The sequence below is a fragment of the Chelonia mydas genome, chromosome 11 (assembly GCF_015237465.2).
Source record: "Chelonia mydas isolate rCheMyd1 chromosome 11, rCheMyd1.pri.v2, whole genome shotgun sequence".
NCBI lineage: Eukaryota > Metazoa > Chordata > Testudines > Cheloniidae > Chelonia > Chelonia mydas.
This window is the reverse complement of record NC_051251.2, coordinates 73,599,293-73,621,746: the sequence shown is the minus strand read 5'-3', so window position 1 is coordinate 73,621,746 and position 22,454 is coordinate 73,599,293. Positions and strand designations below refer to the sequence as shown.

The 22,454-nt window shown below is 38.9% G+C and overlaps 1 protein-coding gene across 8 annotated transcripts in view; it reads left to right on the top strand.

The window, feature by feature from the left end:
- TRAF3IP1 (TRAF3 interacting protein 1) overlaps positions 1-22,454 on the top strand; it is a 91,312-nt gene that overhangs the window by 5,090 nt on the left and 63,768 nt on the right. For all 8 annotated transcript variants that reach the window (XM_043525705.1, XM_043525704.1, XM_043525702.1 and 5 more), the window contains exons 4-7: positions 3,771-3,914; positions 4,038-4,520; positions 11,474-11,551; positions 17,961-18,036. In XM_043525705.1, coding sequence (XP_043381640.1) covers positions 3,771-3,914; positions 4,038-4,520; positions 11,474-11,551; positions 17,961-18,036 — 781 coding nt within the window. The remainder of the gene's footprint in view (positions 1-3,770; positions 3,915-4,037; positions 4,521-11,473; positions 11,552-17,960; positions 18,037-22,454) is intronic.

Below are 22,454 nucleotides of genomic sequence, written 5' to 3'. Positions count from 1 at the left end.
GAATTGCACACTGTATTCCAAAAGAGGTCTCACCAATGCCTTGTGTAATGCCAATGACACTTCTCTATCTCTACTGGAAATACCCCGCCAAGTGCATCCTAGGATTGCATTAGCCTTTTTCACAGCTGCATCATATTGGCGGCTCATAGTTATCCTGTGATTGACTAATATACCTCCGTCTTTCTCCTCTTCTGTTGCTTCCAACTGATAAATCCCCAGCTTATAGCAAAAATTCTGGTTATTAGTTCCTAAGTGCATGACCTTTCACTTTGCACGATTAAATTTCATCCCATTTCTATTACTCCAGTTTTCAAGGTCCTCCAGATCTTCTTGTCTGATATTCCAGTCCTCCTTTTTATTGGCAATACCTCCCAACTTTGTGTCATCTGCAAATTTTATTAGCACACTCCTACTTGTTGTGCCAAGGTCATTAATAAACATGTTAAATAAGATTGGTCCCAAGGCTGATCCCTGAGGAACTTTACTAGTAACTTCCCTCCAGTCTGATAGTTCATCTTTCAGGATGACGGGTTATGGTCTCCTATTAACCAGTTTGATTCCTGTATTAATCCCCATCTTCTCTAATTTAACTAATTTCTCATGTGGAACTGTATCAATACCTTACTGAAATTCAGGTAGATTAGATCTACTGCATTTCCTTTGTCTAGAGAGTCAGTTATCTTCCCAAAGAAAGAGATCAGGTTGGTCTGGCATGTTCAACCCTTTGTAAAACCATGTTGTATTTTATCCCAATTACCACTTACCTGTATGCCCTTAACTGCTTTCTCTTTCAAAATTTGTTCTAAGATCTTGCCTACAATTGAGGTCAAACTAATAGTTTGTAGTTTCCTGGATTGCCGTTTCTCCTTTCTTAAATATCGGTACTATATGAGCAATTCTTCAGTCATAGAGTACGACCCCCGAGTTTACGGATTCATTAAAAATCCTTGCTATTGGGCTTACAATTTCATGTGCCAGTTCCTTTAAAAATCTTGGATGGAGATTATCCAGGCCCCCTGGATTTGGTCCCGTTAAGGTGTTTGAATTTAACTTCTATCTCTGATATTGTGATTTCTACTTGCACATCTTCATTTCCGTTACTGATCCTGCCACTATCCCCAAGCTCCTCATTGGTCTTATCAAAAACTGAGGCAACATGTTCATTTATGTGTTAGGCCGTTCCTAGATTGGCTGTAATCTCCACCCCATCCTCAGTGTTAAGCAGTCACACTTCTTCTTTCCTTGTTTTCTTTTTCTTTACATAACTAAAGAACCTTTTACTATTGATTTTAATTTCCCTTGCAAGTTCCAACTCTGCTTGGCTTCTGGCAATTCTTACTTTTTCCCTACGCTTTCTGACTTCCAAGAGGTATCTTTCCTTGCGGATTCATCCCTTCTATTCCACATAGGCAGGCTATCTGCTTTCTCTTAATAACCGGTTTGAGGTGTTTTTCCATCCAGTTTGGTCTGCAACCCTTCCTATGATTCCCCTCCTCCCCCTCCCCCTCTGCTCAGGAGGTGGGCTCCAGATAGTTCCTGCAACTTTGAGTTAAAGTGATTCCAAGCCTCTTCTATATTCAGATCCTTGGGTTAGTCAGTGTAGTCCTCTTCTGTAACTAAGTCCCTTAATTTTTTTTTTTTAAATTTGCCCTTTTGAAATCAAGGACCCCAGTTGTTTCATCCTTCCATTTAGTTTAAACTGATTCATGGATATGACAAACTATATGGAAACTCATCCACTATTTGTATTTACTCAATATATGAATTGTATTGTTGTGTTAACTGCAGCATAACATAACTAAAAGTACAGATGGCCTGATCCATAACTGATGTAAAGCAGTGTAACTCCATGGAAATCAGTGGAGCTTTTTACATAAATTGAGGATCTGGCCCATGAACTTTGGCTGTATCATCACCATATTAGGTGAACATTGAATACTCTTCGGTTTAATTACAACAGAATCCACAAGCATTGTCTCAGTAGGAATTTCCAGATTTTCAGTGCACTTGAATATTCCTAAATGAGTTGATGAGCATATCTTTAGGCACTTACTTTTCAAAATCTTTCAACCTTTTAAAATCACAAATGGAGGTGGTTACTGTAGAGAAACTACTCTTTCCTCCGAGTGTACAAAAAAGCAGCAATGGAGACATTAGAGCTCTTGTCTTAGTACCCTTGGAAACTCATGGGTTTTAAAACAGCTGTTGCCTTTAATATAGCTTGTTGTATTCCTGTTTTTTGCTTATAGTCACTGTGGAGCTTTTCAAATAAGACTAATCTTCTCGAGCTCTTTATCCACTGATCCCTCCTTGATTATAGCCTCAGTCTGATCATTGATCTGAACAAGAACAGATGGACAGGCTCTAGTCTCCTGCAGGGTCCTTCCCTTTCATAAAAGAAAATACTATATTAATGGTCCAAAACACTTGGGGTAATGATAGTGAAGTTTTTAAGGACATTATTATAAAATACTGTAGTGTTTAAGGATTGTGCATGAGGATCATTCAAATTGATTTTTTGGTAATCCAGTAGTTTTTGAAGTTCATATTGCATGCGAGCCGTTCCCATAGCTTTTCAGTAAATCAATTGTGTTAGATTCTTTCTTGTTTGAAATTAGGGAGGAAGAATCTAGGAAACAGGCTTTGGATTGCTTAGATAATGTTCTTGACCCCGAATTTCCTTGGGAATTTTTGACAAGATCCAGTATCCTGAAAGTAGTCTCAGTTGACTGGGTATGGAGTTGAGATAATTATCCTATTTATTTTTATGATTGTGAAAATATCAGACTTGGTCTGTTGTGTGCAAAGGATCCTCTGGTCTCAGGACTGTTTAAGACTTTTCATGCCAATCTGATGCTCTTTACTGTTTCTGTAAATGAGGCAAATGTCACTAATGATGTTCAGATGCTAGTGACTGAATGTGAAAATCCACAAAAAGTCATCCTTCTCCAATTGTATACCAAGAGAGAATCAGAGTAGCTCAGGTGCCTGACTTCTCTCTACTGAGTTATCATGAGGGGCAAAATCAGTTCCAGTGATTTTAACTATCCAGTTCTCTTTCAGGAAGAGCAAGGTTGAGTATAAAAATTCCTAAGGGTATGGTAACCTCAGTATATATACTCAGATCTTGGTATAATAGAATTCATGGTCACTGTTGTGCAGAAACTGAGACCTGACTTTAGCTGCCACCCAATTGGACTGGTAAAAATTATTTGCTTAGTAGTTTTTCAAAGCTGGATCAAATTGAACTGGACACTTGAGGGCTTCTTTTAACATGGTCGCTAAATTCTGTTGGAAGTGCTCCTCAGCATCGGGTTCCTAGCATTTTGTAGAAAATGCATCTTTAAAATGAAACAGTTTGTTGGTTAAAATGGAGCCACATCAGCGTATATCTAAATGCGGTATTGTAGGGTTTGGAATATTTAGTGTAGCAGTCGTAATATGGTAGATACTTTCAAAATAATCCATGTTACTATTACAGAGAAAAGGTAAAAGACGAAGTACTGAGAATCATTAGCATTGGAAACATGTAATAGTAATAGAAAAAAATCACAACATATGTGGATAGCTTTGGTGGATAGAGTCAAATTAAAAAAGAGGCACAAGAAAGCAGTTGACTTAAATCGGTGAATTGTCTTTGAATGAGAGGAGTAGCATAAAATATACGTGATTTCATAAAAATCATCCTGGGAACTACAGAATTAGAAATGCAGATTGCATTTAATAAAGTAACACAAGCTAATTTTCATTGGATTTAATCTTCTCTGCAGTTGTCCAGTGATGATGCTGTGAAGAGGGTGCTTGCTGGGGAGAAAGCGGATATCAAAGGAAAGCCTCCATCTACTTCTAAATCTCAAGATAAAGAAAACAGAGAATCTAGGGCAGAAGAACAAAAAAGCCATAAGGATAAAGAGGTGGGCTTTGCTGCGTTTCTGGGGGGAAATGGGCTACAACTAGAAATATTTTGGGGTGAAAAATACTGTGTAATGGAACTGGCTTGTGCTGTAGTTTAATATTACCTTCTACTCTATTTTTAGGGCAGAGGAGACAATGAAATAAAAGATAGAAGTACAAGCCGAGACAGAAAACCTAGAGAAGAGTTGAAAGAAGAAGAGAAGAAGCAAAGAGAAAAGGAAAGAGACAAGCATAAAGATAATGAGGACAGGCACAAAGACCTTGAAGGGGGCAATTTTAGAGAAGGTGAAAAACATGAAAGAGAGAAAAGCAAGAACAGAACATCCAAACGAGGAAGAGAAACAGAAAAAAGCAGAGAAAAAGACACAGGAGATCTGGAACGAGAAAAAGATCTGGAACGTGATAAAGGACGGGAGAAGGAAAGAAAAAATGAAGGAGGAAAAGAAAAGGAAAAATTGAAAGAAAGGGACAAAGAGAAGGGCAGGGACAAAGACCGTGAGAAAGACAGAGATAGGGGAAAAGACAGAGAGAGGGACAGACGAAGGGATCGAGGCAAAGTCGGGGAACGCTCAAAAGAACAAGGAACGGTTAAAGCAGAAAAAAAGGTAAAACAAACACTTTTTGGAAAAAAGGTCCCTTACTAACATGTGCTCTGAGCCCTGTGGTATTAATGTTGAGTGTGTGTCTTTATATCATGTTTGCACATATCTTCATCTGGCATTTTTGGTTGTCTGTGGTTAATTTAATGATTCTTAAGTGCCTTTGTTTTCACTAAGCAAAAACCTACTTGCTTCATTAAAAGTAATAGAGACTCTTTCCTATCATCAAAATCCCTTTCCCTTCTTTTTTTTGTAGCACTTAACATGGACTGCGATTGTATGAACACATATACACTCTATACCTTCAGCTGAATACTGCTTTGCAGAGGCAGCTCCAGGGGCCGTAGTGTGCTCCATGATCCTGTTTGTTGATGCTGTGTCCTTTGTACTAGCCTTTTCACAGCTTTTGTAAATGGCATCCAGCAAAGAGAATCTTGGAGCATATCAAAACCTTGAAGGTAGTGGAACCCCTTGCATCTCATTTGAAGCATTGTGTGCTCTAGCTAAGAGGATCTTGGGCATCTGAGTCCTGGAAGTGACCACATAACCAGCATCCTCCCTACAAATGGCAGCTGTTGAAAATATTCTTGTGGTATAGTGGAGTCCTTGTAGACAATAGCAGCAGAGTCTCAGTAAAGAAACAGTCCTGCAACAGTTCAGATATGCAGAAGGAGAGGACTACTTTCCCTTTTATGTAAAATGATTGCTGAGGGGGAAGGGCTCTCATTATTAAACCGCAAAACACAAACCAACAGCTGCTGCCTCTGATTTATAACATAATTTTTCTCTGGGAAGCTATTGCCCATTCTGGATTTTCTACTTCTAGTCTTCAGTCAAGAAATCTTTCAGCTCCTACTACTGTATCAGGGACAAGAATGTACTCCAGGTTGCTTCTATGCAGGTGACTGTCTTTACAGGCCTGACTCTCTTGAACTAAGGAACTCTTCTCACCAATAAATCAGTCCATGTAATTGCTAGTGGTAGATATCCTGATGTCTTCTGTGAAAAAACAAAATTTATGAAGAGAGTGGAGTAATGGTGTAATAATTTTAAATCTCCAATTACATACCAACACCCTCTTTGAGTGCCATTATTGGAAATGTTCCCTCTGAAGTTTTTAAGTTTCTCCAGGAGGAATAACACATAGCAGTAATTCTCAAACTTTTTACTGATGTGACCCATCAGCTGAATTTTGTCTTTTGCCACCCACCATTACATATATGCACCTCCCATCCCAGCACTGCAACCCTGATCCCGGCCAGGTATGGAGGGATGCCCTGGAGGAGGTGGGGGATAGATAATGAGCCTACCCTGCACTCAGCCTGCAGAGGTGGGTCCTATCTCATGGGGCTGGCTCCATCATCCAATGGTTACACCACGTGTCAGGTTGCAGTGCTTGGAGCGGGGAGAAGTGTACATTTGCCTAGGGCCCTGTGACCCATCTACAACCTTCCCACGACCCACTTATGGGTAGAGACCCCTTGTTTGAGAAACACTGACATATGGGCCTGTTAGCACTTAAATCACCTAGTGGTAAAATCAACTGAATACTACTAGGTGCTAGAAAGCCTTGTTAACATCAGACCTTTGTGGAAATCCCACCTCCCTCCTTGATACCTTAATTTGAGCCATTAGATTCTGTATTGTACTTCCTGATAATCAAATTGGCATTGCTTTTCTGAATGGCAGTAGGGCAGTTAGTGTAGAAGTTTGGCCTCTTTGGCCTGTCTTTCTTGTGACTGGCTGTCTTCAGACTTGTTCGCTTGGTTCCAGCTTTGTTCTTGCTGGGAGGGCTGAAAGGAAATCCACCAGCATCAAGCCATTTCCCTCCTGCGGGGATATTATGTCCATCAGGACGTAAGGAACCAAAGGACATGAAAAGAATAAATTATTTAATTGCCTATATACCAATGAATATAAATACAGGAATTGTGGAAAATTTATATGGGGTGCCACGGGATACAAGGAGAAATCTATGGTCAGGAGAGTTAAGGACAATAAAGAGTTTTTTTAAAGTATATTAGGAACAAAAAGAATCCTAACAATAGTATCGATCCATTACTAGATTCCAATCAACATGGGTTTATGGAAAACAGATCCTGTCAAGCTAACTTGATAGATCTTTTTGATCAGATTACAAGTTTGGTTGATGAAAAGTAATAGTGTTGATGTAATAGACATCTGTAAGTCATCTGACTTGTAACGTATGACATTTTGATTTAAAAACTAGAATGACATGAAGTCAATATGGTACACATTAAATTGCTTAAAAGGTGACTGATAGGTCTCAAAATGGGGAATCATCATCCAATATATGCATTTTTAATGGTGTCCCAGGGGAATTGGTTCTCAGCGCTATGATATTTTACATCTGTATTAAATCATCATTGATAAAGTTTGCAGATGACACAAAAATTGAGGAGTGGTAAATAATCGTGAGGACAGGTCACTGATACAGATTGATCTGGATCGCTTGGTAACCTGGGTGCAAACAAACAGTATGGCATTTTAATATGGCTAAATGTGAATGTATACATCTAGGAACAAAGAATGCAGGCCATGCTAACAAGATGAGGGACTCTATTCTGGGAAGCAGTGACTCTGAAAAAGATTTCGGGATGGTGGTTGATGATGAGCTTCCAGTCTGATGCTGTGGACAAAAGAGCTAGTGCAATCCTTGGATGCATAAACAGAGGAATCTCGATTAGGGGTAGAAAGGTTATTTTACTGCTATACTGGCAGTGGTGCAGCTGCTACTGGAATACTGTGTCCAGTTCTGATGGCCACAGTTCAAGAAGGGTGTTGATAAATGAAAGAAGGTTCAGAGAAGGGCCACAAGAACGATTAAAAGTAGGGCTGTCAATTAATCGCAGCTAACTCACGCGATTTAACTCAAATTAAGTGATTAAAAAAATTAATTGCGATTAATCGCAGTTTTAATCACACTGTTAAACAATAGAATACCAATTGAAATTTATTAAATATTTTGGCTGTTTTTCTATGTTTGGATGTATTTTCATATATATTGTATTCTGTGTTGTAATTGAAATCAGTGTATATTATTTTTGATTCTAAATATTTGCACTGGAAAAATTATAAATAAGAAATAGTATTTTTCAATTCACCTCATACAAGTAATGTAGTGTGCAGTCTCTTTGTCGTTAAAGTGCAACTTACAAATGTAGAAATTTTTTTGTTACATAACTGCACTCGTAAACAAAACAATGTAAAACTTCAGAGCCTACAAGTCTACTCAGTCCAAACTGGGCATTATGATGAAAAGCTTGTTTTCAGGATCAATAAAAATCAATGATTTAAAAAAAAATTAAATTTAAATTAAATACAGGTTTATATTCTTAAAACTATGGCTGTCTATTAATCACAGTTAACTCACACGGTTAACTCAAAAAAATTGTGATTAATCGCACTGTTAAACAATAGATTACCAATTGAAATCTATTAAATATTTTTGGATGTTTTTCTACATTTTCAGGTATATTGATTTCTATTACAACACTGAATACAAAGTGTACAGTACTCATTTTATGTTAGTTTTTATTACAAATGCACTGTAAAAATGATAAAACAAAATAAATAGCATTTTTTCAGTTCACCTCATACAAGTACTGTAGTGCATTCTCTGTTGTGAAAGTGTAACTTACAAATGTAGATTTTTTTTGTTACATGCCTGCGCTCAAAAACAAAACAATGTAAAACTTTAGACCCTCCAAGTCCACTTAGTCCTACTTCTTGTTCAGCCAATCGCTAAGACAAACAAGTTTGTTCACATTTACAGGAGGTAATGCTGCCCTCTTCTTATTTACAATGTCACCAGAAAGTGAAAACAGGCATTTGCATGGCACTTTTGTAGCTGGCATTGCAAGGTATTTACGTGCCTGATATGCTAAACATTCGTATGCCTCTTCATGCTTCAGCCACCATTCCAGAGGACATGCTTCCATGCTGGTGATACTCGTTAAAAAAATGTGTTAATTAAATTTGTGATACAGTTCTCCCCCAAGGAGTTCAATGTCCCCTGCTCTATTTTACTCGCATTCTGCTATATATTTCATGTTATAGCAGTCTCAGATGATGACTCGGCACGTGTTGTTCATTTTAAGAACACTTTCACTGCAGATTTCACAAAATGCAAAGAAGGTACCAATGTGAGATTTCTAAAGATAGTTAGAGCACTTGACCCAAGGTTTAGGAATCTGAAGTGCCTTCCAAAATCTGAGAGGCATGAGGTGTGGAGCATGCTCTCAGAAGTCTTAAAAGAGCAATACTCTGATGCAGAAACTACAGAACCCAAACCTCCAAAAAAGAAAACTGCTTTGGATTGTTATTGAGCAGAACCCGTCGTCAGCATGGGTGCATGTCCCCTGGAATGGTGGTTGAAGAAGGAAGGGACATATGAATCTTTAGCGCATCTGACACACAAATATTTTGCGACACCAGCTACAACAGTGCCATGAGAATACAATGTCACCTGAAAGTGAGAACTGGCAAACAAGAAGCGTGCAGCATTTTCTCCTGCAAATGTAAACAAACGTGGTTGTCTGAGCGATTGACTGAACAAGAAGTAGGACTGAGTGGACGTGCAGGCTCTAAAATTTTACACTGTTTTATTTTTGAATGCAGTTTTTTTGGTACATAATTCTACATTTGTAAGTTCAACTTTCATGATAAAGAGATTGCACTACAGTACTTGCATTAGGTGAATTAAAGAAATACTATTTCTTTTAGAGCAGCAGCCGTGTTAGTCTGTATTCGCAAAAAGAAAAGGAGTACTTGTGGCACCTTAGAGACTAACCAATTTATTTGAGCGTAAGCTTTCGTGAGCTACAGCTCACTTCATCGGATGCATACTGTGGAAACTGCAGAAGACATTATATACACAGAGACCATGAAACAATACCTCCTCCCACCCCACTCTCCTGCTGGTAATAGCTTATCTAAAGTGACCACTCACCTTACAATGTGTATGAAAATCAAGGTGGGCCATTTCCAGCACAAATCCAGGTTTTCTCACCTCCATCTCCCCCCCAAAACACACACACACAAACTCACTCTCCTGCTGGTAATAGCTTATCCAAAGTGACCACTCTCCCTACAATGTGCATGATAATCAAGGTGGGCCATTTCCAGCACAAATCCAGGTTTTCTCACCCCCCCACCCCCATACACACACACAGAGAGTGAGTTTGTGTGTGTGTTGGGGGGGGGGGGCGGTGAGAAAACCTGGATTTGTGCTGGAAATGGCCCACCTTGATTTTCATACACATTGTAAGGTGAGTGGTCACTTTGGATAAGCTATTACCAGCAGGAGAGTGAGTTTGTGTGTGTGGTTTTTGGGAAAAAAAGGAGGGGGGGTGAGAGAACCTGGATTTGTGCTGGAAATGGCCCAACTTGATTATCATACACATTGTAAGGAGAGTGATCACTTTAGATAAGCTATTGCCAGCAGGAGAGTGGGGTGGGGGGAGGTATTTTTTCATGCTTTGTGTGTATAAAAGATTTTCTACACTTTCCACAGTATGCATCCAATGAAGTGAGCTGTAGCTCACGAAAGCTTATGCTCAAATAAATTGGTTAGTCTCTAAGGTGCCACAAGTACTCCTTTTCTTTTTACTATTTCTTTTGTTTTTTTACAGTGCAAATACTTGTAATCAAAAATAAAGTGAACTGTATAAATTGCTGTACACTTTGTATTCTGTGTTGTAATTGAAATCAATATATTTGAAAACGTAGAAAACATCCACAAATATTTAAATAAATGGTATTCTGTTATTAACAGTGTGATTAATCGCGATTAATTTTTTTAATCACTTGACAGCCCTAATGAAAAGATTAGAAAACGTGCCTCATAGTGATAAACTCATGGAGTTCAATCTATTTAGCACTTAACAAAGAGAAGGTTAAGAAGTGACTTGATTACAGTCTATAAGTACCTACATGGGAACAAATATTTAATAATGGGCTCTTCAATCTAGCAGAGAAAGGTATAATATGATCCAGTGATTGGAAGTTGAAGCTAGACAAATTCAGACTGGAAATAAGGTGCACATATTTAACAGTGAGGGTAACTAACCACTGGAACAATTTACCAAGGGTCATGGTGGATTCTTCCTCAGTGGCAACTTTTAAATCAAGATTAGGTTTTTTTCTAAAAAATCTGCTCTAGGAATTAATTTGGGGAACTCCTCTAGCCTGTCTTCTATAAGAGCTCAGGTGATCACAGTGGTCCTATTTGGCCTTGGAATCTCTGAATCTGTAATGGATCACACACTTGTTAGTTCTCTCTCAGACAAGGGACATATTCCCAGTCATTACTCCCTGTATGTAGTCTTCTCTTGTCTAGAACTCGTAACTGTCTTAAGATCCATCTCCTCATTGTCTTTCACTTCATCACTCAAGCTGTGGCTTTCTGGATGCAGGGTCCTGCTAACTTTCTCTAAATCTTTCCTAGCTTCTGTTTCTCTTCTGCTGCTTGCCATTTGCCAATAGTGACTCCAGATTAGGGGACATCTGGAGTGTGGGGACAAGTTAATTTTTGTGTGAGAAGATAATTTACAGGTACATGTCCCCCCAGTCTGGAGGATTCTTTTCCCTCTGGGATTGCTCAGAAAAGGTGACATTTTAAAAGTTTTAGTTGTTTATCAGTGGATGCATACTTGGGGGTGTGGTGCCATCTGTGTTTTTATACAGGCACTACACTACACCAAAACCTCTATCAGAGAACTCCCTTTGTCCTAAGGCTGACCCTTACACCAGTAATTGCTTGGGGATATCCGTTAAAAGAAGACAGATAAGAGGAAACTTGCCTCATTACTACACTCAGCATTACCGTACATTGATTTTATCATCAAGTTTTTTTCCTTTAGGTGGCTTAATGTAGGTCATTCGTTTATATTAAGTATCTCAGTGGTTGTGTATATATAGCAGCTGTCTCTCTTCAGTCCACAGGAGCTGAGGATACTTTAACTAAGAAAACAGAGAGATCTTCTAAAGACACCAAGACTGAGCCAGATAAAGAGGTAAGTATTGCAAAGCGATACAAAAGCTCTATCAAGCTGGCTATTTAAAGTGTCACATTTTAGAATATATTGACTCATATTGAGCTCTGGGAGTCTGCAGTGGAACTGGAACAATTTTCATAGTGTGGGGGCTGAGAGCCATTGAACGAAAGTGTAAACTCTGTATATAATGGAAACCACTTTAAGCCAGGGGGCCCTAGTGCCAGCACCTATGGGAGTATGTCATCTGAGGATTGCTGTGATTTTTTAAAAAAAATTTGGTTTAGGTTAATATAAAGTTGCAGGATGCTAAAGCAGGTATATTAAGGCAGTGTTTTTCAAACCATGGGTCGCCACCCGGTACTGGGTCACCTTGCTCCGGTCAGCAGCGCCGACCGGGTCGTTAAAAGTCCCATCGGCGGTGCTACCCAGCTAAGGCAGGCTAGGGCCTACAAAGGAACTGCAGAGAAGTTTAACTGTCCATGAAGAGACTGTCTGGTTGTGGTCACTGCATGATATCTCTATAACTCTTTCTATGGACAGTTTCATCCTGAATGATCATACATCAGTGACTCACAATGTGTATGACGTTAGTGACTGTTTTTATAACAACAACAGTCCTCCAGGGCAGATTGAATTTTCCTCCAGGGCAGATTGGAAGAGGCCGTGGAGGTTTTTCGCCTTCCTCTGTAGCATGGGGCACGGGTCACTTGCTGGAGGATTCTCTGCTCCTTGAAGTCTTTAAACCACAATATGAGAACTTCAATAGCTCAGACATAGGTGAGAGGTTTTCGCAGGAGTGGGTGGGTTAGATTCTGTGGCCTGCATTGTGCAGGAGGTCAGACTAGATGATCATAATGGTCCCTTCTGACCTTAATATCTATTAATCTATTCCGACACTGCGCTGCGCCCCAGCCTACGCCACCACACCCCTGGCTCATCATCCCAATCTCTTTGCCCAGCCAGTCCCCGTTTTCTCTCCCCACGCTCCAGATCTGTTTCCACTCCTGGCTCCCAGTCATTATCTCTCTCCCCTCCCACCGTTAGTCCGAGTTTTACCAGGCTTCTTGTACCAATCTACTCCTTTCCCTTTATGTGGTCTGGCTCCTGTCCCCTTTGCATTCAAGTCAGGCACCTTCCTGTTCCTTTCTGACTGGGCAGCAGCAGAGGGGATATTGAAAGTGCAGGAGAGACAGGCTCCCTGCTCTCCGTTCTGATGCCTGCAGTGTTTCAAACTGAATGGTTTGAATACTACATTTAAGAAAGCTTTGTTCATTTTAGAAGTCTATCTTAACATATTTAATGTATAGTAAAGCTGTCACTTAGGCCTCAATTTGTTAACCATGCTTGTTTGAGATTAGAGTTCTACACTAGATTTTGTGTGTGCTTCTCTCTTTTCAGAATTTTAATATTCCTCTTGCTATTTATCCCCAGAAGTCTGAGTACTGGGCAAATTCCTTCAAATTCTTGCGTATTCTTTATTAGTGAAAATCTGTTCTGTCGCCAGCAAGTGGTGATGTCCTGGAATCCATAATACATTTTCTGAAATGAAAATAAATATAGTATGAGCAGAAACAAACAGGAAGCATTTGGATAATATCTGGCAGGCAATCTTCAGTGTCTGTTGGAAGATGCATGCCTGCTGGTTATTGCTTATCACCTTGCTTGTGATCAAAGAAAGTAAAATTGTGTTTTGTATGTTCTTGGTCCAGATTAAGTGAGTAGTTTTGTTCTCAAGTGGGCATTTCCATAGCATGACTGACTTTTTAGATCATAAAGACAACTTGGAGACTTGTGACAAAAGCGGGGGACTCAGGCCTTAGGCAGACCTTCTGAAGCATATGGTGCTGTTTATGGGGAAAGTGGCTACAGAAGATGGATAGGTATGTCAGTTAACTGTAAGGCAAAACACATTGAAAAGGTCTGTCCTGTTTTACAGATGACTGTTGAAACTTTTGGCAGTAGCATTTTCAAATATCCTCTCATTTTTGGCCACATCTAAAGCGTCTGTTGTTTATTGCTGCACAAGCTATGTTGCTCTGGAACTGATCATTTGGATCATCCTTTAAGTCACATCTAATGATGTTCTTTCAGAGGAGAATTTCTACTTGGAGATGATCTGGAATACATAGTAAAACAGTTTTACTGAATCATAGAAAGCATAGCTGCTCTGAGAGAGACAAAGGCAGTAGTTCCACAGAGCTTTGTTTGGGAGTTTTCCATAAATATTAAAGTTCCAAATGACTATCTTTTGATGGTGTCACTTATTCATGCTCCATTCATATAATGGAAGTCGTTCGTTAAAATATACAATTTACCAGCCAAAATTCTCTGTCCTAGGACATTCCTTTGTGGCTGCAAGGGTTAGCTAGCATTAGCCAAAGTTGGTGGGACATCTCTTTACAGACTACAGACCTCAGGTAGTAAGTCATACCATCAAAATCACACAAGTTGTAAGGACCTTGACAAATATCGATCTTTGTCTGTTGCTGTTATGCATCTCAAATGGTCAGTAAATGGTGGCTGTTAAACAAAACTTTGATTCAGAATAATGACAACTGTTTTAGAAGCAAATAATGGGAATATAAAAGGTTGGAGAGAGATTCAGGGAACTCTCCAAGGGAGATAGTAGCTCTCAGTGCATTGGAAATGAGCTGAATTTCAAGTGTTTACTGTTCATGTAACTCAGCAGTACATTCATTCAGAGAATGTGCTAAATGCTTTATATTGATATGCAGACATGAGCAAAGCCTGGGTCTATATTTAAAAAACAAGCATAGGAATGTTGTTCTAATTAGGGTAGCGGTACCCTTTGGAAGATTCTGGGGTAATGGGTGAATTAGAATTACGCCCGAGAATAGGAATGCTGAAGGTTGTTTTTTTTAATGTAGTGCCCAGTCTGTTGGACTTGATGATTGATAGAGGGAGAAGGGTATAACAAACTGCTAATACCTTACAGTACATGTATGAGTTGTATACCTTTTCTGTTGAGTGGGAGATACATTTTACCACAATGGCCAGTGAGAAATATGAGAAGTCCAGTGAGTAGACATTGGTCCAATTTATATCCCCATGAGACCCTGAATACTAGGGTGCAAACACTAACTTCTCTTCCTTCCAGGTTATAAAGGTATATTCTCAGGATGTTACTTTTGTCCTTGAGTTCCCAGTTAACTACTTAGCCTTCAGACCACCTAGGAGTATAAAATCACTGAGCCAATGATTGGATCGTGAACACATTTTGTGTCCAGCAGTGTTCTAACCCTGCCATGCCATTACTTTTGGCATGAGTCTTTTGTATGTTATGGTGACTTGTGAGGGCAGTGGAGCTCATTGGAAGGGCTGTGGACATTGACAAAGGATTTTCATAATGTCTCTGCATTAAGTGTCTCGTTAATGTAGTGGTTGAACAGCATTGCCCATGTGAATCAGAAGAGGGATTTAAAAGCAAAAGTGGCAATCTCTCCGGAGCATATTCTCCTCTTGATCTGCTAGATTTCCAACGATCAGCATTACTTTTGTGCCTCTTACCACATAAATACAGCTATCAAAGGGGTGTAACTGCTGATACGGAAGGCCTGAGTACTAGATTTAGATGTAGCACAGACTTTTTTAACCTTCCCAAACAAATACAAGTAAGACCTCACAAAATTTGCAAGTATTTGTACTTACTACTTGGGCTAAGTCTTAAATTAATTTTTCCAGACTAGTTTCAAATTGACTATAAAGTAAAAACGATTGTAATGACTCCATTATTGACTGCTCTTTAAGGTCTCAGAGCCTCTGAATTTGTAAGAGAACAGAATTAACATACCTTTTTTTTTTTTTAATCTCCCTTTGGAAAAAGTCAGATTGTAAACATGTGGCCTTTCTGTTTTTATACATTACCACAAAGATAAAAATTAGCTATTATTTTGCATCTGTTGCCATGGTGCATGTGTTGTACAAAAATGTAAAACCATGCTTTCAGTCCCTACCTGACGCAAATAAATCACTAAACGAGCTCTGTTAGAAGCCTCTCCACCTATTCTCAACTTCTTCCCCACTTGTGCTAATAATTGCATCACCAAAAGTCTGAAGAATGCTTGACCAGACCAGATGTGCCCCAAAGGCTCTCAATCCAGATTTTGCTGGAATGCTAGGTTTTATTTTGCCTCTTGCATAATGTTATGAATGTAAAAAGATGGTAGTAATTAAAATAAACCTATTCATTATTACCTTCACTTTTGTTTGTAGTAGTTTTATTTTGCAGTAAAACTCAATACTTCCTAGAGTGAAACCAAAACATTTCCTATCTTGCTATGGGTAAAATAACTGCAAAAATCTAATTGAATAAATGTTTATCAAAACCAGTTGCTTTATTCAATATCACCTGTTGTTCATTTTGTATAGTGACTTTTCTGACTGTAATATCTGTATGTTCTTGTTTTATTTCAAGCCTTCTGAAATTCTGAAGGCAGAGGTATGCGCCTTACTATTTTTGAGTGGCTCAAACTAGTTGTTAAATCTGACTTGCCCGTAGATTGCTTGCTTGTCCATAGGATGCCTGTAGTGTCTAATGGCTCCTGGAAAGAGGTGAAACAATCACATAATTGCAACCACCATTTAAAAATAATTATTTTTCACTTCTGTGTTAGGACAAAATCAGTAAGTTCTCTCTACTGTCTGCATTCTTAACTCCCATTGTGCTCATGAACATTACTAGCACATAATGGGGAAAATATACCCTCTAAACGCAAATTTACAGACCCTCCTCTAGCATGTAATCTTTGCCTTCTTAATATTGATAGTGTCTCAAATTATTATCAAAGGGGTGCACTGTCTCCGTGCTTCCTTAGAAATTGATTCTAGCATTGTTGTGAATAGGAATATACAGTAGTTTGTAAGCATACTTTTCCTTTCTTTCTCCTATATTTCATTTTACTTTATATATGTTTTTTATGGTAAGTGTTTTCCTTAACGCATGGGTTAATAGTCATGTATTTAAGTTATCACAGATGTAAGAAATATTATTGTGTGCTGTTTAGCTTAGAGCAATGTTCAGATTTGAGGGCGTATTGAAGAATTTTTTTAATAACCATATAGAAATGATCAAGATATGAGTCTGATTCATATTATGAGAATGTGCATTATCAGTAGGGTTGGCAGTTATTCTTGGATGTAAAACACATGGGTTGTTAATTCATAGAAGCATTCAAAAGTCAGATGAGGGGGAAATCCCTGAGAGGTGCTAAACATATTTCAGGATTTGGACCAAGATGCTGAGATATATAAAGGGATAGTGAATATAGCAGTGGTTCTCAAACTTTTATACTGGTGACCCCTTTCACATAGCAAGCCTCTAAGTGCAACTCCCCCTCCCCCCCCCCCCCATAAATTAAAAACCACTTTTTAATATATTTAACATCATTATAAATGCTGGAGGCAAAGCAGTGTTTGGGGTGGAGGCTGACAGCTCGCGACCCCCTATGTAATAACCTCATGACCCACTGAGGGGTCCCAACCCCCAGTTTGAGAACCCTTGGAATATGGGAAAAATAAAACTGCTTTCTATAAATAACTAGTATGCTCTCACCTCATACTGTTCAATTTTGGTCACTACATCTTAAAAATGATGTAGACAAAATAGGAAAGTTCTGTAAAAGGGCAGTGAAACTGATTAGAGGTATGGTGGATGACATTAATAATGAATGGTTTAGTGAAAGCTACTGGGTGTTTTGTTCTCTCTGTGCCATGCTATAAGAACAAGGGAGCAATGGTTAAATGATGAGCTAATCTCCATCATTGGGTTCATCATTCAACCTGCAAGTGAGCAGAAGTTTTCTTAGCAAATTCAAAGACACCTTTTTTTGAGCAGGGGGATATGACAAAATAGTACTTGTCTTTTTCCGCTCTACCCCACATTTGGCTTTGGAGTGAAGTTTTTGTATGGTATGATCTCCCCTCCCCTGCCTGAATCTTCTGCTAGAGTAGAAGGAAACTACCTTATACCCCATGTACAGAGACCTTCTTTGGGGCAGTTGAGCCCCATCTAGTGTATCTGCTGCAGCAGTGGGAGTGGCAGACCCCTAGGGCACCCACTCCTATAGTGGCTCACTTCCCCCAGGTTGCCTTAACAGCGGTGACAATCAGCGCCCCTATCACTCCAAGACCAGCAGTGACACTGGAACAGTCTTTCTGCAGACTGGGGAGACATTTCTGCATTGGGTACGCTTAGCTCACATTTGTGAGGTTCTCTCTTGAAACTGTGAAAGCTAAAAACTTCATTTGCTTTAAAACAAAAAAGGTAAGAAATTGCATTAATCTACGAAAGTTTCCTGCTTGCTAGCCCTTATTTTATTAATATATGTATGTGGATCTGTCTATATGAATGAAATCTAACTTACATTAATGTGGAGCTTTTTTTTGGTTTTGTTTTTTTGTTTTTAAGAGTGAAAGTCCTGCAAGAATACCAAGGCAGTCTTCGACAAAGGGACCCAGGCAACGAGTCAAACCTGGAGCGGAAGGTAACTGTAAAGCATTTTTCTTTGTCTACTAAATATGCTTGAGAGATAAATAGGAATATCATAAATGTATAAAGTATCTTTGTTTACTATTTTATGCACAAAACATGTATTTATAAATCCAAATGGCAATTTTTTGCATAGATTGAGTGAGTAGATGTATCTACCCAATTTAGCATGCAAAACAAAAATGACGACAACCAAAAAAACCCAAAACAAACCCCCCAGAAAAGCTGTGCATGCAAAATTTAAGGCACAAACTTAGGGGCTGATGTTGAAAATTTGGTACGGTTTATTAGATCATGACCTATGATCTCTAGAAAGTCTGGAAACTTTTTATTTTTTTCTATCACAAAGGATGCTTCTTGATGCTCCATAAGCTATCAGGACTAGACAAATATTTCCTTTAAAACTCTGTATAAGTGTATGTGTGTGGGTGTGCACATGCTATGGCATTACTGAAAAATGGACAGCTTGTATGTATAGCTAAGTATCTAGAATTTCCCTTTCAATATGAAATCCTTGAGGGCAAAAGATTTTGAAAGACTTAAACTTGAAATACTTATTATAGGATGCCCTTCACCTTGGTATCTGGGTGCCTTTGCAAAGATCTCAATAATGAGACAAAACACGATGCTGCCCTGCAACTTTTAAACTGATCACTTGACTAGGAACCCAGCATTTCATAATTTTATCAGTTGGTAAGACCTAGGCATAGAAGTGTACCTTAAAACTCTTTCTGAGAGCAGCCAGGGTCATATTTGCATTTATTTTGGGAGAGAGCAAATTCCAGAAGTGTGGGCCTGCAGTTAAGAATGTTCTTTCTCCAATACCTACAAGTCTTTGCTTCCAGAACATGGAGTTCCAGATTTGTGCATGAAAATCGGTTAGGTGCTTTTTTGGCAATGACAAGGTGGTTCATAGAATGAATTGAGCATAATCCATAGTAATCAATAACTTAATTTCACCTTGCAGTAATTTGATAGACAGCCCAGAAAGTAGAAGACAGGTTTGATATGCTTTTATGAGTTCACCAGATTCAGAAGATGGTTGGATGAATTCTGGACTAGATAGGATTTTTGGGATAGTGTTTGCTTACAGTTTCAGTCCTGAGAGGTGCAGAAGCATTGGTAACTGTAACACAACCCATATCTGACAGGATGGGGATCAATGTAATCTGCAAGTCTAACAATATTGAGGAGTCAAGTAGGATCCCTAGACTGCAGACCATGTCGATTAGGGAAGATGCCCCCAATTATTGGAACAGATACCTTTTGATAGGTTCTCTAAGTGCTTTCCTCAAACTCTCTGCATAAGATCAGGCTTGTCCAGATTGAGTTTCAGCTATCTTTTTTCATCCTGCCTTGGGGCTTGTCTAGGGAGTTGGAGAAGGATAGGGTGCTAGGTGTTGTCAGTACGCTGCTGACTTTTTAGCCCCTATTTTTTCCCACAATGGTTTCACCTAGAAGTTGAGGAATAAAAAGTGGGATGGTACTGAACGTTGTGGGATACCACTTCTGTGAACCTCTGATTAGGAGGAGCTAGTCGCTTATTTACTCTCTGGAAACAATCAGAAAGGAACGAGCAGGTCAATCTGAGGCATTTCTGTGCCTGGTAGCTGTCCATTTCCCTGAGAAGATGGGAAGGAGTGAGGGGAGTGTAGCAGCAATGGGATGTGGTTTGGAATTGTGGCAGGATTATGGAGGATGCTGTTGCACCATTGACTGCACCTTGGGCTTTCCTTGGTTTTAATATCTCTGCATGCATTATGCTCAGAAGCAAGGTGCAGTCTGGAGTTTCCCAGTTTTAGTGGAATTCAATGGTTACCATCATATTTTTGACATTTGTGTATTATTTTGTCATTTGATTAAATACAAATACTAGCAAATGGCCAGTATTCAGAAACACATCTAATCTGAATCAAAGAATTTTCACATTGCTAGCGTGGATAGGTCGTGCTGTTGTGACATATGCAAGAAGAAGCTAGATCTCTGTGTCACAGACGCTTGATCTATACTAAACCAGTTTAAACCGAAGTTTAGAAAGTCATGTGTTTCTCGTTTCTGTTCCTTTTCTCATTTTTGCCGGTTCTTGTACCCAAAGTGGCTGTTGTCATGGATGTCAAATGTCTTCTCTGTCAGAACTTTTGTGCTCTGAAACCACAGTATTCAATGATCAGTTTAATGCTGTGATCTTAGAAAAACCTAAGAAATACTCTTACTTTGTAAATAAATCACATTGTTTAAGGCACTTCCCTTACTGCAGAAGCGGGCACCAGCATTAGGAAAGAGTATTAGTACACCATCAGATTCTTAGCATACATGCTTGAATGGTTGTGTTCACATTGTCATCTTCTGGGTGTTACATGGAAAGTCACAGAGCTGTGAAGGAAAGGAAGCTGTAGCAAACAACTGTATGCTTATTGAGACATTTGATATTCCACCTTTCTCTCATTTCAAACATGATTTTTAAGTGAAATGTAGTACTATAGTGAGTGAAAATTAACTGTGTATACCAAGGTGAATCATATGGAAAAAAGAAAACTAGGTTCCTGTCAATATTAGAAAATTACTTCTGTGCCATCTCCAAAAACCAAAAAAGCCCCATGGATAAATCAAGAAGAAAATCTTCCAAGAGACTCTCCTGGGTTTCCTGCTTTAGTATAATGTTGGGATCAAGTGTACTAATCAAACTTTTGCTATGATTTGGGTTCATACTTAACTCGTTAACAAGAAAAAAAAAATGAGTACATGTGAAAAGTGCCTACTTTGACAGCATGCAAACTGAAGGCATCTGTAGGACAGATACAGATGGGGCAAGCAGCAACGTAAGCCTTTCACTTGCCACCCTGCCAGCATACCACGACTGTATGTGAAAAGATCAGTAAGTAAAGATGTAGTTGTCTCCAAGTTTCAGTCCTTGGCCTCTGTCCTAAGACTGTCCAAGTTATCGGTTGTGGCAATGGTTCTGTGATGGCCACACTTGCCCATTAGGAAGTGGACTGAGACCACCAATCTATTCGTATGAATAGGCAATTTAAGTTATTGTATGGGGATCTGTTTGAATTCCTACAGACCATAGCAGACTTGAGCCTGATACCAACTCTTCACCTCTGTTGCCACATTCTCCTTCTAAGAATTTCTCTCTATCTCCTCTCTATAGACCGTGTTTAAGTGAAGATTTTAGTCTTTAGTTAATTCTAGCTATGCCTAGGAACAGCTGTCCTGTACTTTGCAAAAGTGTAACCTATCTTGTTTATCTTTTAAGGTTCTTCATTCCAGCTGATTAGGTCACCACCTGTAGTTAGTAAGTGCATTAGATATGGTATTTGTACACCAATTGAGTCTATAACATTTCTTTTAAAATATCCTAAATGCTTATCTCATAACTTTCATGTCAGGAAGAAAGGAATCTAAAAACAGTGCAGCTAGTGTGTCAACTGAAAAAAAGCTTAGCCCTTCATATATGAAAGCCAGGAAGGACACTATAGTGAAACAGCTAGGTAAGAAGCAAACCTGTCCATTAACCTTGTCTCATGTTTTGGTACTTTAGTTGGCATTTCCATATTCTATGCTTCCCCCCCCCCTTACTTCATTCATTTTAACTGTTGAATATGGATCATACTTTTCTCATTTTTGAACACCTTAAAGATTTAACACTATTCACATTGGTTGCAGCAGCAATCATTCTGATTTTTACATTAATGTAGACACTTGCATTGATTTTTAAAAGGTGAATGTTCACTTTCTTCCTCTACCTGGTTTTTAAAAAGGTAAGAAATGCTGCTGAGAAAGACTCACAGTTTAGGCAAGTGAGATGTTTAGTTCCCCACATCCCTTAGTCTTGGCCTGGAACATTCCTGCTATTCCAGCTTTTGTGCAGATTGCTAATCATGGTGTACCATTCGAACCACTTTGTCTGTGTACAGGACTCAAATCCCCTATGTTCAGAAACTGATCCCAAGCTAGTTTGGTTCCGAGGTGTGTCAGGTGAAAAGCTAAGATGTTACATCAGATCATGGGTACAATATTGAAAAGTACTTAGGTACCTGGTAGGATTTCCAAAAGTGCCAATGTGCCTTAGACCCATTTATTTCCTGTGTTAATGCCTGTTGCAAATTATTTTGTGGCTGTTGGAAGTTTGTCAGGGGGCTCAGAGCTTTGAATGTTTTTTAATGTTAAATCTAAAAGAAATAATGCCAGGAAGAAAAGATGCTTGCACTATAAATAGACCTGCAAATGCAGTCGTGTTAATAAAACTGAAATGGAAACTACAGGAACCTTTCCAGCTTAATGAATACTCACTAGTTATAGCCGATGATGCCATATTTTGCCCATCCTTATTATTAAGAATAATTTTTCAATATTGCCATTTTAAATTTTTTTAATTATCCTGTGTAGTTAAACGTTAAATCTACTGTC